At 30.8% G+C, this 13,336-nt stretch overlaps 1 protein-coding gene across 1 annotated transcript; it reads left to right on the top strand.

Moving 5' to 3' along the window:
• Positions 1-3,012: 3,012 nt before the first annotated feature.
• On the top strand, positions 3,013-12,926 carry LOC133188201 (uncharacterized). The gene is made up of 3 exons (XM_061323581.1): positions 3,013-3,307; positions 6,799-6,972; positions 12,688-12,926. Exons 1-3 carry the CDS (start codon positions 3,013-3,015, stop codon positions 12,924-12,926), a joined length of 708 nt encoding a protein of 235 aa, XP_061179565.1.
• The last annotated feature ends 410 nt before the right edge of the window (positions 12,927-13,336 follow it).

The raw sequence follows: 13,336 nt of genomic DNA, 5'->3' as shown, positions 1-13,336 counted from the left end.
TAACTTTTTTGAGAAAAAGTTATTAGTGAACGAGGTAAAAATTTCAGTCGAAAGAGTAATGTGGCTAAGGTTTATTTTCTTACTATCAAATAAATGAGTCAACCATTGTTTCACATATGTTCACAATAGATAGATAGATGAATATGATAGAAAAATAGATGAGAGAGAGAGAGAGAGAATTTTCATGGTATGGAAAAATCATAATTGCTCCCTTTTCCCTAAGAAATATGCAATGCTTTAAGTCACTTATCGACACCTGCATCTACCGAACTTATTAGAGACTGGATAAAATATAAAAAAGAAAAAAGAACGAAACTGTGTTGCTAAACAATCATTCCTCCATTATTTCTAAGACCCATTTCCCTTTTATAACAGTTACAAGAACCTTTGGAAAAAAGACAACACCTAAGAATTTTTAAAACGTCTATATAACAGATCCTGACGTCATCACCGAAAAGTTATCCAACCAGGTTCAAATAATTATTCATCATACCTAAAATTTGCAAAAATATTGACCAAGCCGTGCACATTTTTTTTTTCAAAGTGCGTTAATATGGTCGATATTAACGCACATTGAAAAGAAATATTTTTTTTTCAAAGTGCGTTAACGTTGTCCCAAAATTAACGCACTTTGAAATTTTTTTTTAAAGTGCGTAATTTTTCAGAAAGCGTTGTAACAGCGCGTGCATCGGAGATTGTTATGTCAAGAACGACACATCAAATAACGTTTATACAATTGTTACAATGATATAGCCTGATTATTATCCAAACATTTTTAAGGGAAATGAATGTCTTACACTTTACGTAAGGAAAACAAGAAAGTTATAATTCGTTAATGAAAATGGTGTCTCCGTGCAGCCTCAATTTATTATTTATTCGAAACTGGATTATATGATAAAACAAATGTGAACTCTTTTGGTGGTTACTATGGTTTGATATTCACCAGCAAAATATCGAAATTGATATTTTATTTATATGGAAAATATGCAATTTAATTTGAATTCAACTGTAATGAAATGTATGATAAAGAATGTAACTTTATGTCGGTAAACACATTTCGAAAAACATGCAAAAAATTCTAAAAAGAGCAAATAAATTTTATTTAGCCTAGCACAAAGAATGCGACGAAAATTTACAATCAATGCCTACAAAATAATTATTGTGTGTTCTAGTTCAAGCTCATTTTCTTGCAAAAAAGCTTTAAATTTTTACAAAAAAAAAAAAAAAAAAAAAAAAAAAAAAAAAAAAACATATTTTCATTACGACTTTATATTACGTTAGCGCAACGTCATCATTTCTTTATGTTTGTGCATAAAAATATTCGTCGTTTAACAATTCACTAAAAATAGAGCATGCAATCCGTTGAATAATGTTTTCTCAATTGATGATACACATCTAGTTGATGCCATACTTTGCCCACAGCGCAATGTACATGTTCTTTAAAATCTCAACAGACAAAATACAAATTAAAACGTGTACGTGAACGTCAAGGTATTTGCACACGTACACGGACGCGTAGAAGTTTTAGATGAAATATATGGAGATAACGAACAGTATTCAAGCTCAAAAATCCATTAAACAATACAAAATAGGAGCAGAGCAAACACGGACCCTCAAACATCAGAGGTGGGATCAGGTGCCATGGAGGAGTAAGCATCCCCTGCCGACCGGTCACACCCGCCGTGTGCTCCTTGTCATGATCGGGAAATAACGGAAAAATCCGTCGACAATTCTGTGTGTAATTAATGGCCTAACAATTAGTATGAAAAGAGTCAGTCAGCATTTGACTCAATGATAAATTGTATTTGCTGACAAGGTCATTGTATCGACCATAGAACTTACGAAATGATGACTTTAAACGAGACAGCTGATATTCTTGTTTCATCAACTTATTTGTCAATAATTTACCTCGTTTTAGAAATTGTACATACGTAGAGCATGCTCTTGATCTCAATCTCTCTAATTCCTCCTGTCACTTTTTAATCTTAAAAAAAGTTAAGATAAGTGACATCCGAAGAAAAAAAAAATAATATGGGTTTGTTTCCATTTACACAAATTAAAAACCTTTTCCATTATTGGCTTATCTAATTGATTTTTCTGTCTTAATTCCCATACAAGGAGGATGTTGCTTTTCAGACATGTTTTTTCCTTAAACTTCATGGAAAAAAAAATGTGTAAAATATATTTTCTAGATGTTTCAGAAAAACTGAATACTTGAATTTTCATGGTCATTGTCTAAATGATGAAACTTAATTGCATATACATATAGTCACTACATGTACTATATAGATATCAGGTGCGGATCTAGGAATTTTTTTTTTTTGGGGGGGGAGGGGTTCCATCCAAGTAAAAAAAATAAATTCCAATGCAGCAATTTCTTGACAAGCAAAAAAAAAAAAAAAAAACAAAACAAAACAAAACAAAACAAAACAAAAAAAAAAAAAAAAAAAAAAAAAACCTAAAGTCCATTCCAAAGTGTAAAAAATATACCTATTTCGTGCTATTGGTGGCGAAATCCAGGTTTTCCAGGTGGGGTCTAAAGTCGTTTTTTTATTTGCTTCATTATATACTTTTAATGACTTTGCAAATTCCAGGAGGGGGTGGGGGTGTCCGGATTCCCCCACCCAACCCCTCTAGATCCGCGCATGGTTATATGGCAATCTTCCATTTGTTAATGTAAAATTCATCTCTTGTGTTATTGTTTTCAAGGATCTTTATTTATGTAGTTTATTTTATGAAAGGGTAAAATTAATTTGAATAAAATTGTACTTCTCTGTACGTCCTTTCACGGACTCTAGTAATAAACTGAATGCATAGAGAGAAGTCAGAGACGTTGAATTATACTATGTAATTAGCAGCTCTGATGAGAGAAAAGTCGATAAAACATCAGATTGAGATGATATCCTTCGCTGCTAATTAAGGTTAGAAATTTATTGATCTGCGTGTGGATTTTTTTAACACTGACACAACAACAGTAGTTTATTCTATAAACCTTCTTCTATAGTTACAGTGATGCAGCTCATTATTGCACTGTGTCTATGCTTTAGAAGTATAGAAGGAATAATACGGCAACAGATTTTCATTAAATCAGAAGAGAACATTTTCACAGAGTGTTCGGAAGGTTTTCCAGCTTATTCAGCACAACATTGCTTACTGGGATGTCTGTCTATGATTGAATACCCTGGTCCTCGAGTCTGGAAGAAGGACATCAAAATATGTATATGTTGTGGATATGCGTTTCCCGGTAACACTGTGAACCTGACAAGTTTTCCTGGAAGCAATGTCATAGGTTATACACCAATGCCAGGTAGAACAGCTTGCACTACTATTTTATTCCCAAGACCGACATCAAAAATGTTAATATTTTATTTTGAGAGCATTAGAGAGAATGGAATTATTATTTACTATATTTTTATATATTTTAGACATGTAGATTAACGTTTAATAGGATTTACTAGCTTGAACTTAATAGTTAATTAATTATATATACATGTACTTATAAATATACCTATATGCATACACTTATATTTATACTTATACTTTAAAATTAATAACTTTTTTCTGATAAAACCATTTGACAAATAATGTATTACAAAATGAAACTTACTCTTAATATTTTGCATTCAAAAGCGAAAATGTACGGTGATTAATCTGCATTCTTTTTATTTTATTTTTTAACCCCTCATTCATTTGTACATTTCCAAAACTAAAAGGAAAAAGTATATTGTTTCCTATTGCTAAAGTTTTTTAACTTGATTTTTTTTCTGGACTTTGACTTTATTGGATGGTTTTCTTTACAAGAGTTGATTTTAAAAATTAATTACAAGAAATAACCAAAAAAAAAAAAAAAAAAAAAAAAAAAAAAAAAGATTAAAGATCGTGAGAATATGACGGCACACCCAGTACTTTCAAAAAAAAGCTTCCTGACTTTTCTTGTCTCAATCTCGATGCATTTCGGAAAATTTTATGCATCCTGGAAGGTGATCAGAGCTTCTTTTGTCTATCAGGAAGAGAAGCTATTTGATCGATAGCCACTGTTAACATTCATAATATACTGGTATTTTAAAATTTGTATATGTATATTTATTTGTGTACACTGTGTACATACTTCATCATAAGATTATGGATTATATAAGTTTGCATTGGTGTTTCTTGGTATAAATGTGCTTTAATTAGGGGAATTAGAAAGTGCATTAGGAAAATCTCCCATGTTGCATTATCGATTCTTCGAGCTTTCTGCTGTGCTAAGTTCTTTTAGACATATAATTAGTCGAAAGTTGTCTCGATCACAATTAAGTATAAATTAAATGAAATCAGGATTCAACGGTATATGAAGGTTAATGTTCCATTCAAATCTCCATGTACAGTATCAACAAACATATAATCAGTGGTATTCTTTCAATTCCACTTAAAAAAGGGTGTTATCAGTAATTTTTTGTATTATATTTACATAGCTATGAAAAAGTCACTAGCTAGTTAATCTCCACCCCCCAAAACCATAAACTGAGAACAAACTTTAAGTCAAAATCTCAAACCATTATAACTTTGGAAATAATTTTGATAATGAATCAGAATTTTCATCAAATGTTTGAATCGAAATGTTATAAAAAATTGCAAATGCCTCAGCAAATACATTCAATAGAACACAAAATATCAAAAATAAAAATTTGACTGAAGTCTGTACTTAGTTTATTATTCTCGTTTTCACTATCCATGTTATCAAGTTTCTCCGAAAATCTTGTCCATGTGAGTATACTTAGCTCCATTTGTAACTATTTCAACCTTGAAAGAAAAGAACTTTTTTTAAGATGTGAAGACAAAGCATTTAAAAGCTTTTAATATTTATCAAACAAGCTAGTGTTTAAGTTAGAAATATAAAAAAAGATTAGACATTGCAAAGTTTGCAATCTGGTTCCATCTTTTTCTAGGAGATTGCAAAAAGTCTGAGAATTAAAATTCACTTACTAGTCAAAACACCTGGTGTGTACTTTGTACTAAAAATCGTGATATTAAAAATATATCGAGCTCTAATTATGTTCCCCAAACGAAGTTTGGGAACATATTGTTTTTACTCTGTTTCTTCTTCTTCTTCTTCTAATTATTATTCTTTTTTTCTACTTTCTTCTCCGGTACTTTTGGCCGGGAGTGTTTTCATAGAACCACTCATCCGATTGAAACCTTTATAGGGTTAATAGGTATGTTGTGTAGGTGTTCGGAACGAAGGTCATTTTGCGCGCACATGCATGCACGTGCGCGCGCGTGCAATGAGTGAAATGACTGATATACTTGATGAAGCCGTAAATTTTATATTTCTTGATGAATTGCTTTGAAACTCAAAATATAAAGATACATTAGTAGTCTAGACAAGATAACATGGTCAAATTAGCGTTAACTCACGCACATGCACGTGCGCTCTTCTCTGATTAGCTGATACAAACACGCGCAGGCAGGTGTATGTGCTACAATCAGATCGGTTGAAACTTTAAATGTCTATAACTCCCTTGGTTTTCAACAAAACAGGATGAAATTTACGACATGGATGGGCACATAGAGCTCCTACATTATGATACTATCAAAATTGAATGCAAGGCCATGCATGCGCGTATGCTGAATTCTGATTGGCTAATACTTAAAGGGTTACATCTCCTTTATTTTTCATTGAAATTCTTTAATCTTTAACACAAATGTATGTTTTGTGAGACACTATAAGAAAACTAAAATGAAAAATGTAGAAAACATGTGCAAGCACATGCGCTGAAATTTGATTCGCTAATACCCATATGGCTATATCGGAGTAGTTTTCCAATGAAATACCCTTAAAAATAAAGTTCCATCTATATTACAAAAGTATTGTCTAATTTATTGAAGCTTTTTAAGAAGGGAATGGGGCATCATAAGGGATTGGGGAGCCGTTTGGGGAACATCTGTAACGGTTCCCGTTACAATTAGGACTAGTTGTATTTATTTGGACATTGTAAGAGAGAGCTACTATGTAAAGTTATTGATATAAAATTTCCACACTTAGCACTTTACCCTAAAAGCATTGTCCCTGAAAGTAGAACTAGCTCTAGTAATTTTCATTTGGACCTTAAAGGACGAGTACAAAAACGTATCAGATATGAAGACAAAGCTTTGAACATTCATTATTTGTTTTTACAGATTAAAGAAACATTGATTGGAAAGTTTATATTTTATTGTCGTCGTTTACATACAATCATTAATTGACCTATATGGAAGACAATGTCATCCGTGATATTGCCTGAAATTGTTTGCTTTCAATGATGTTACTATTTTCATTTTATATTAACTGAATTCTAACACGCATAGGAGTCGGCCTGCCTATCATGTTGATCAATATATTTAACTTCTATTCTAATGTATTCACTGATACTACCTTTTAGATAAGATTTCATGAGGTCCAAAGTCAATTTTACAATGTTTAACTTTGTAAATTTTCTAACTATACATATATGTATAGTACTTATAGTTTGTCTTTCGTAGCATTTTGTACGTTTGACTTCATCATCATCAAAAAAGAAAACTCAGGAAGTTTTCATTCGATAAGATCAACTTCTCTCTCGTTGCAAACCATACTACAGAGGTGATCAGGCATGTGGATTTATGGGATTATATAACTTTATTATTATATCATTTTGACTAATATAACGAACGCAAGTAGAAAATCGTATTTAAAGCATTATCTTATTTTGAATCAAAAACCAGTACCACTTTAATCTGAGTTTTCATCAGTTTGTTATTTTAACTCAGTGATAATTTCTATGTGATATATTTCTTCAGAGCCATGCATCGAGAATTACAAGATGTTTTTCATTGGTTCTGAGGTGGCTTGTTTGCAGTATAAACTCAACACCCTCACTTACGACGCAGCTTTGTCCAGTTGCCGATCAGATGGAGGAGATTTGATTAAAATTAACTCTCAGAGCAAAAACGAGCTATTCATCAAATTTATTGGTTAGAAAATCTTTTGATATTTTTATTTTTCTCAAGTATTTCTCAATCAACTTGATATTAGCTTATGAATAAGAAACGCAGCACAAACATAATATATATATAACACTTAAAATGACCAACAACACGAACAATAAAAATTGTCAAATTTTCGGGACGCCCTGTCCCTTCCCCAGGACGAAGAAAAAAGTGAAGAAGTCATGAAAACAAAGGAAACAAAAAGAACTAGCACTACTACTAAACTTCCAAACACTATGTATTTACAATTATATTACATGTTTAATTTGAAGTTTTTAACCAGTTGTGAAAAAAGAAATGCGGACCGCTATGAAATACGTCCGGTCTGTCGGGTGTACTCGTGTGAAGTGCGATTTGCATAATTGAACGAATTATCGCTAATTAATAACGACCAAGCAGTAAATCGTACACAGTCTTATTCATGATAAAAAGAAACCAAAGAAGGAAAATATAAAAGGGATATATATATATATATATATATATATATATATATATATATATATATATATATATATATATATATATATATATATATATATATATATATATATATATATACAGTGCAGGGAACTAATTTTGTTACATAAACCAGCATCAGCATAAGCATTAGTAGCATCAGGATCGAGCTAGCATCAGCATCAGCATTTAAAAAACAGCATTACAGTGGCTGCAACGTTATTGTCGACAAACCAATCGTGTAGAATCGTTCGTGTAACGTGCGTGATCGTTCGTGTAACGTGCGAGATCGTGCGTGTATCAGATTCAATCGTTTGCGGTTTTAATCGTGCGTGATCGTGCGTGAAGAAACGTGTAAATTTCGTTTTGTAAGTTTTTATCGGAATGTTGTTTGTTATACAAGCATTTCGCTTGTCTGTTTTTGTTTTTTTTTTCCATACAAATAAAATAAATGAAGCGCGATTTACATAATTGAAAGAAGAACGAACTAATTATCGCTTGGAAATAAGCAATATGATAAGTCGTACAATATTGTGTTCTTGTCAAATAGCGTGATTTTTTGTGATAAACCGTACTTAGATGTTTAAGGTTTTTTTCTTTGATGTTTATTATGTTTACTGCTAATTATGGTAAAGATATTTTTAAAATCAATAGATCAAAAATAGATATTCTTACAAATAAATAAATAAACAATTCTCAATGCTTACATAAATATTTAGCCGGCGAATGTACATGTACACGACATGATTGTCAGGGATTCGTTTATCAGTGTTTATCATACTTTTAATTATTTTTATAATTTCTGCAAATAAATGATTTGTAAAATTATTGTTGATTTTAGAGATTCACAAATGGAAACATGGATATAACTTATAATTTAATTCATTTTCATGCCATTTTTTGTTCAAACTTATCCCTTTTTGCATATTATGAAATCCAATTCATTTAGACAATCAAAACTCACGGTCCACCTACATGTACATCTTCTGAAAAGATCAGTTTTCTTAAGTCGTAGAATTACGTAAATAATTATTTGTAATCTAAAATGATTAATAAGTCTTACATGTATTTAGTTCCAGAAATATCCATTTCTCTTTTTTTTCATTTTTCAAAGTCGATGAAATAATATCAATAATTATTTGAAATCTAAAATAAGTATTAAGCTTTATTTCGTTTCGAAAATATCTATTCCTAAAGAATTTGAACTATTTTGCGTGAAGAATCGTGCGTTTGCGTTAGCAAGCGTGTAAGATCGTGTAACGTGTAGAATCGTGTGTGTGAAAGATCGTTCGTGTAACAGATTCTATCGTGCGTTAATCGTGCGGGATCGTTCGTGTAACGTGATCGTTCGTGTAAGTTGTCAACAATAACGTTGCAGCCACTGTACCAAGATCAGCATCAGCAAGCAAAGGATAAAACCAGCATTGACCTACATAAAATCAGCATTATCCTACTTGCATTAGAAAATAAATGAGTTTTAATTCAGTAAAAAATTAAAAAAGAAAGAAAGAATATTGGTTAAAGTATTAACATTATTGATACATAGTGAGATCTTATGATCAAATAATTGTAAAAGGCACTTTTATTGCTTTAAACGGCAATGCTGAAATTCATTATCCACTTCCGGTAGCATGATGCTACTTCCGGTAGCATTGACCTAATTATAAAACAGCATCAGGATAAGGATTACTAGCATTAAATTAGCAAGCAAAGGAAGCATTCAAATCAGCAAGCAAAGGAAGCATTCAAATCAGCATCGATGCTGTAACAAAATTAGTTTCCTGCATTGTATATATATATATATATATATATATATATATATATATATATATATATATATATATATATATATATATATATATATATATATATATATATATATATATATATATATATATGTATACATGTATATCGGTACTTGGTAAAAGTAAAAGTATGCAAATTTTATTATTAAACTTTTCTCCAAAAATATTCTCGGTCGACTGAAGAGAGTACGATAATTTTTTTTTAATTTATCATAAACTGTATAGTAGATGAACAAAAACGAATTTAGGAGCAGCAGCATTTGTACAGTTAAGTGAATGAAGTTTACTTAACCTTTATTTTATCTAACAAAGAAGCTCCCTTAATGGACCATTTCCACTCTTCATCCATTGTTGAATCAATTTCAACAAGTGAGTTTTATTCATATTCTTATCAAATACCTAATTAAAAAAAAACGAATGTCAAGATAATCAAAAGTTAGAACAGATTTATACCAAACATAATGCCAAAGAAAGAGCAAAAAGACATGGCATATAAGATGCAAAATCTCAAACATGATTTTTCATTGATGAACCCTTACAAGCAAGCAAGCAAGCAAAAAAAAAAAAAAAAAAAAAAAAAAAAAAAAAAAAAAAAAAAGATAACGTTAAAGGTACGTACGCACACAAATACTACACGGGCAAAGGCACTCTCTTGTCAAGATATTTGAAGAAACATATTCCAATATAATTTCCTTTCTGATTAATAAAATGAAATATGGAGATTCAAATTCAAAGTCCATTAAAAAAAAATACAAATCGGGAGCAGGACAGACATGGACCTCCAAAATTCAGAGGTGAGATCAGGTGCCATGAGGGAGTGAGCATTCCCTGCCGACCGGTCACACCCGCCTTGTGCTCCTTGTCATGATCGGAACGAGGGAATCCGTCGAAAATTCACTGTGAAAATTAAAAATAAATAATGATAATAATAAATAATGAAAAATGTCAGTCAGCATATGACTGATTGTTAGATTATATTTGCTGACAAAGTCATTGTATCGACCATAGAACTTACGAAATGATGACTTTACACGAGACTGTTGATATTTTTGCTTCATCAGCTTGTTTGTCAATAACTTAATTCGTTTTAGAAATTGCTCATACGTAAAGCATGCGCTTGCGTATCGTATCAACTGAGAGATGTACACCCCATATGAAGGTGATCAGGGTATATTGCTGCAAAAGTAAGGGAAGTTGACGATTGAAAAATTAAATTCATCACGTTTATCGTGAAGGTTTGTTGTTAGATTACCATTAACGTCTTTTTCTGATAAAATATCCAAATATGAAACGGAAAAGTTAAATGTAGACCGACAAAGTATTAGGTTAAATCACATCAGCTCATACGTGTGGTGGATGCCACCCATGAGACTAACCACGAGTATGCTTTATCAATAGCACGTCTGGTTTTGACGCGGCCCTTACTTCAAGATGTTCAAGATGTAAATTGTCAAAAGTTCTTTATTCAGTACTCTCTCACATTATACTTAAAGTACATATAAATTACCATTGATCTATAAGTAACATTTATACATGTTATCGCCGTACACAAAATCATGATATGATTAGGGGATTCATGATTCCTTAGTCCTTACAACCTCCAGTTAAAAGTTGGGATGAAATAAATCTCCCAACAGATTGTCACATATGTTTTGAAAGACTCAACAGGCCAAGTGTCATTCCAATTTTTCATACTTTAATTATCAACAAATAATTTTCTTTCGGCAACGTCAACAGGATGACGTAATTAACTTTTGTGATGAGATAAATAAAGCATCTTCAATCGTGTGAATTTATCTTTGCTTTATTCATCTAGTTGGAAAGGTGTATATTCGACAGGAATATTCATCATGTTTTCAGCTCATTTAATAAAGCAAATATAGAATCACACACTATTTATTCTTTATTTGTACGATTAAATGTTTAAACGTTTCAAAGTATAAAAATCATATTTATCAATTAATCAAATTTACTATATATATTTCTACAAAATACTTGATCATTTTATTTCCTTCATTTTCAAAACTGCACCTTGATAATAAAAATAGGCATAATATCAGAATTTAAGTAAAGAATACTGAATATTATGAGAATTGAAACATGTTTTCGATATCAAAGGCGTTAACATCGTACGTTTGAAGTAATGTGTTTTAGCAATCAATCATATTGTTATTTACAATTTAAAAGTTTTCCTGTTTTTGCGTTTGCACAATAAAGAACCCGCACTGCTGAATGGCCCTGAGTGCCATGTAAAGGTCTAAATTCGAAGCCCTTCACAGATATATGGTGACTTCTCTATATGAGTGAAAAATTCTCCAACGGGACCTAAAACAATCCTAACAAAAATACTATTAATAGTAAACTATAGTAAACTATAGTTAATTATTAGTTTACTATAGTATCAAAGTATACACTTTGGAACTTTGATTTACTATAGCAAAAACTTTTAAACTTTGATTTACTATGAAAAAAAACTTTGGAACTTAGATTTACTATAGTAAAAACTTTAAAACTTTGATTAAGTATAGTGAAAACTTTGAAACTCTGATTTACTATAGTAAAAAACTTTGATACTTTGATTTACTGTAGTGAAACCCGTGGAATTATGCTTTTGATTCCAATTCCTGACATTTTAGGACATTTCATGGTCAAAATACATAAAAGCTTCAGAGAACTTTTTTTTAACCCGACCCCTCCCCTAAAAAATCAATATACAAAAAATTCAATGCATCTTAATGTAAGGTTTTCTCTCGCTCCGAAAGATGAGCAACAATTATTCAAATGTATTTAGTTTAATGCAGATGTAGTGTAAGTTTTTTTTTTTTTTATGGAGAAAGGAAAATAATATACTATAAAATGAAATTTGCGTCATTTAGAACCAAAATACCTGTTACATCATCTTCAGTGAACATGTATTGTTTGATATATAAATGTTAATATTGCATTTGAATTAACTAATTTCTAAATTTAAATAAACATGTACAACAACACCCGACCCCAATCCCACCCCTATCCCCGTAAAAATACGACAAAATAAGCAAAAATATACTCAAATACTTAAATAAGTCCATAAACTATTGTGAACTTTGAAACTTTGATATCGTATTGCGAAAATTTTGAAACTTTGATTAACTATAGTAATAACGTTGAAACTTCAATTTACTATAGTGAAAACTTTGGAACTTCGATTTACATTAATTAAAATTTAGAACTTTGATTTACAAAAGTGAAAACTTTGGAACTTTGATTAAGTATACTGAAAACTTTGACACTGTGACTTTCTACAGTAAAAAACTTTAGAACTTTGATATTATTTCAGTAAAAACTTTGATACTTTGATTAACTATAGTTAATTATAGTAAACTATACATAGCTATAGTTTACTATAGTATTTTTTAATAGGGAACATTCAATCAATCAATCATTTTTTTTCACACAGAACTCTATGGCGATAGCAGTCAGGACGTTTGGCTTCAGAGCAGATTGTACAATTCAAATTGTATCTGGGTATTTGAAGACAATACTAAGATAACCTTCAACTTCTGGAACGGTAGTGTACCAAAATGTGACCTTACTCAACCGCACATACGAGCCAGGGCGGATAGAGGATTCCTTTGGTTTGATAGAATTTCTACTGATCCCTTTGCTTATGTGTGTGAAATGGATCCGTTTCTATAGAGCAAACGGAAGATGACTGAGTCGATTAATATATGTGTAAAATTCAACTACAGATTAATTTTTCAAGAGAAATTAAAAAAAAAAAGATCTAATTTTTTTTCACTGGTTTTATCAACTTGCGTAATATTTAAGATATTTTTCTTTTAGTATCACTTTACTAAGTATAAATTGGATTTCCGCATCTTATAACAAAACGGGTCCCAGGGAACAAAACACATATACACAATTATTGATATTTACTTGTACTTGTTCATGTAAAGAATATATCTGTGATTCTTTTTTCAGTATTGGCGAAACAATAAACGTATTCTTTTTTGCAGGTTGTGTCAATAGATTCGAATATTATATTAAAACTAAATTTGAATATTGTATTAGATTTTTTAAATAGAAATAGGCTTTTAACAACTTGG

The sequence above is a fragment of the Saccostrea echinata genome, unplaced genomic scaffold (genome assembly GCF_033153115.1).
Source record: "Saccostrea echinata isolate AGI-Se365-2 ecotype Australia unplaced genomic scaffold, CSIRO_AGI_Sech_v1 ptg000016l, whole genome shotgun sequence".
Lineage (NCBI taxonomy): Eukaryota > Metazoa > Mollusca > Bivalvia > Ostreida > Ostreidae > Saccostrea > Saccostrea echinata.
Note: the sequence above shows the minus strand (reverse complement) of the source record. Positions and strands in the feature narration are given on the sequence as shown.

Coding starts and splice junctions, on each gene's coding strand:
- LOC133188201 (XM_061323581.1), top strand. CDS start 3,013: ATGCAGCTCATTATTGCACTGTGTCTATGCTTTAGAAGTATAGAAGGA. Junction 3,308..6,798: donor AGGTTATACACCAATGCCAG/GTAGAACAGCTT, acceptor ATATTTCTTCAG/AGCCATGCATCGAGAATTAC. Junction 6,973..12,687: donor GCTATTCATCAAATTTATTG/GTTAGAAAATCT, acceptor TTTTTCACACAG/AACTCTATGGCGATAGCAGT.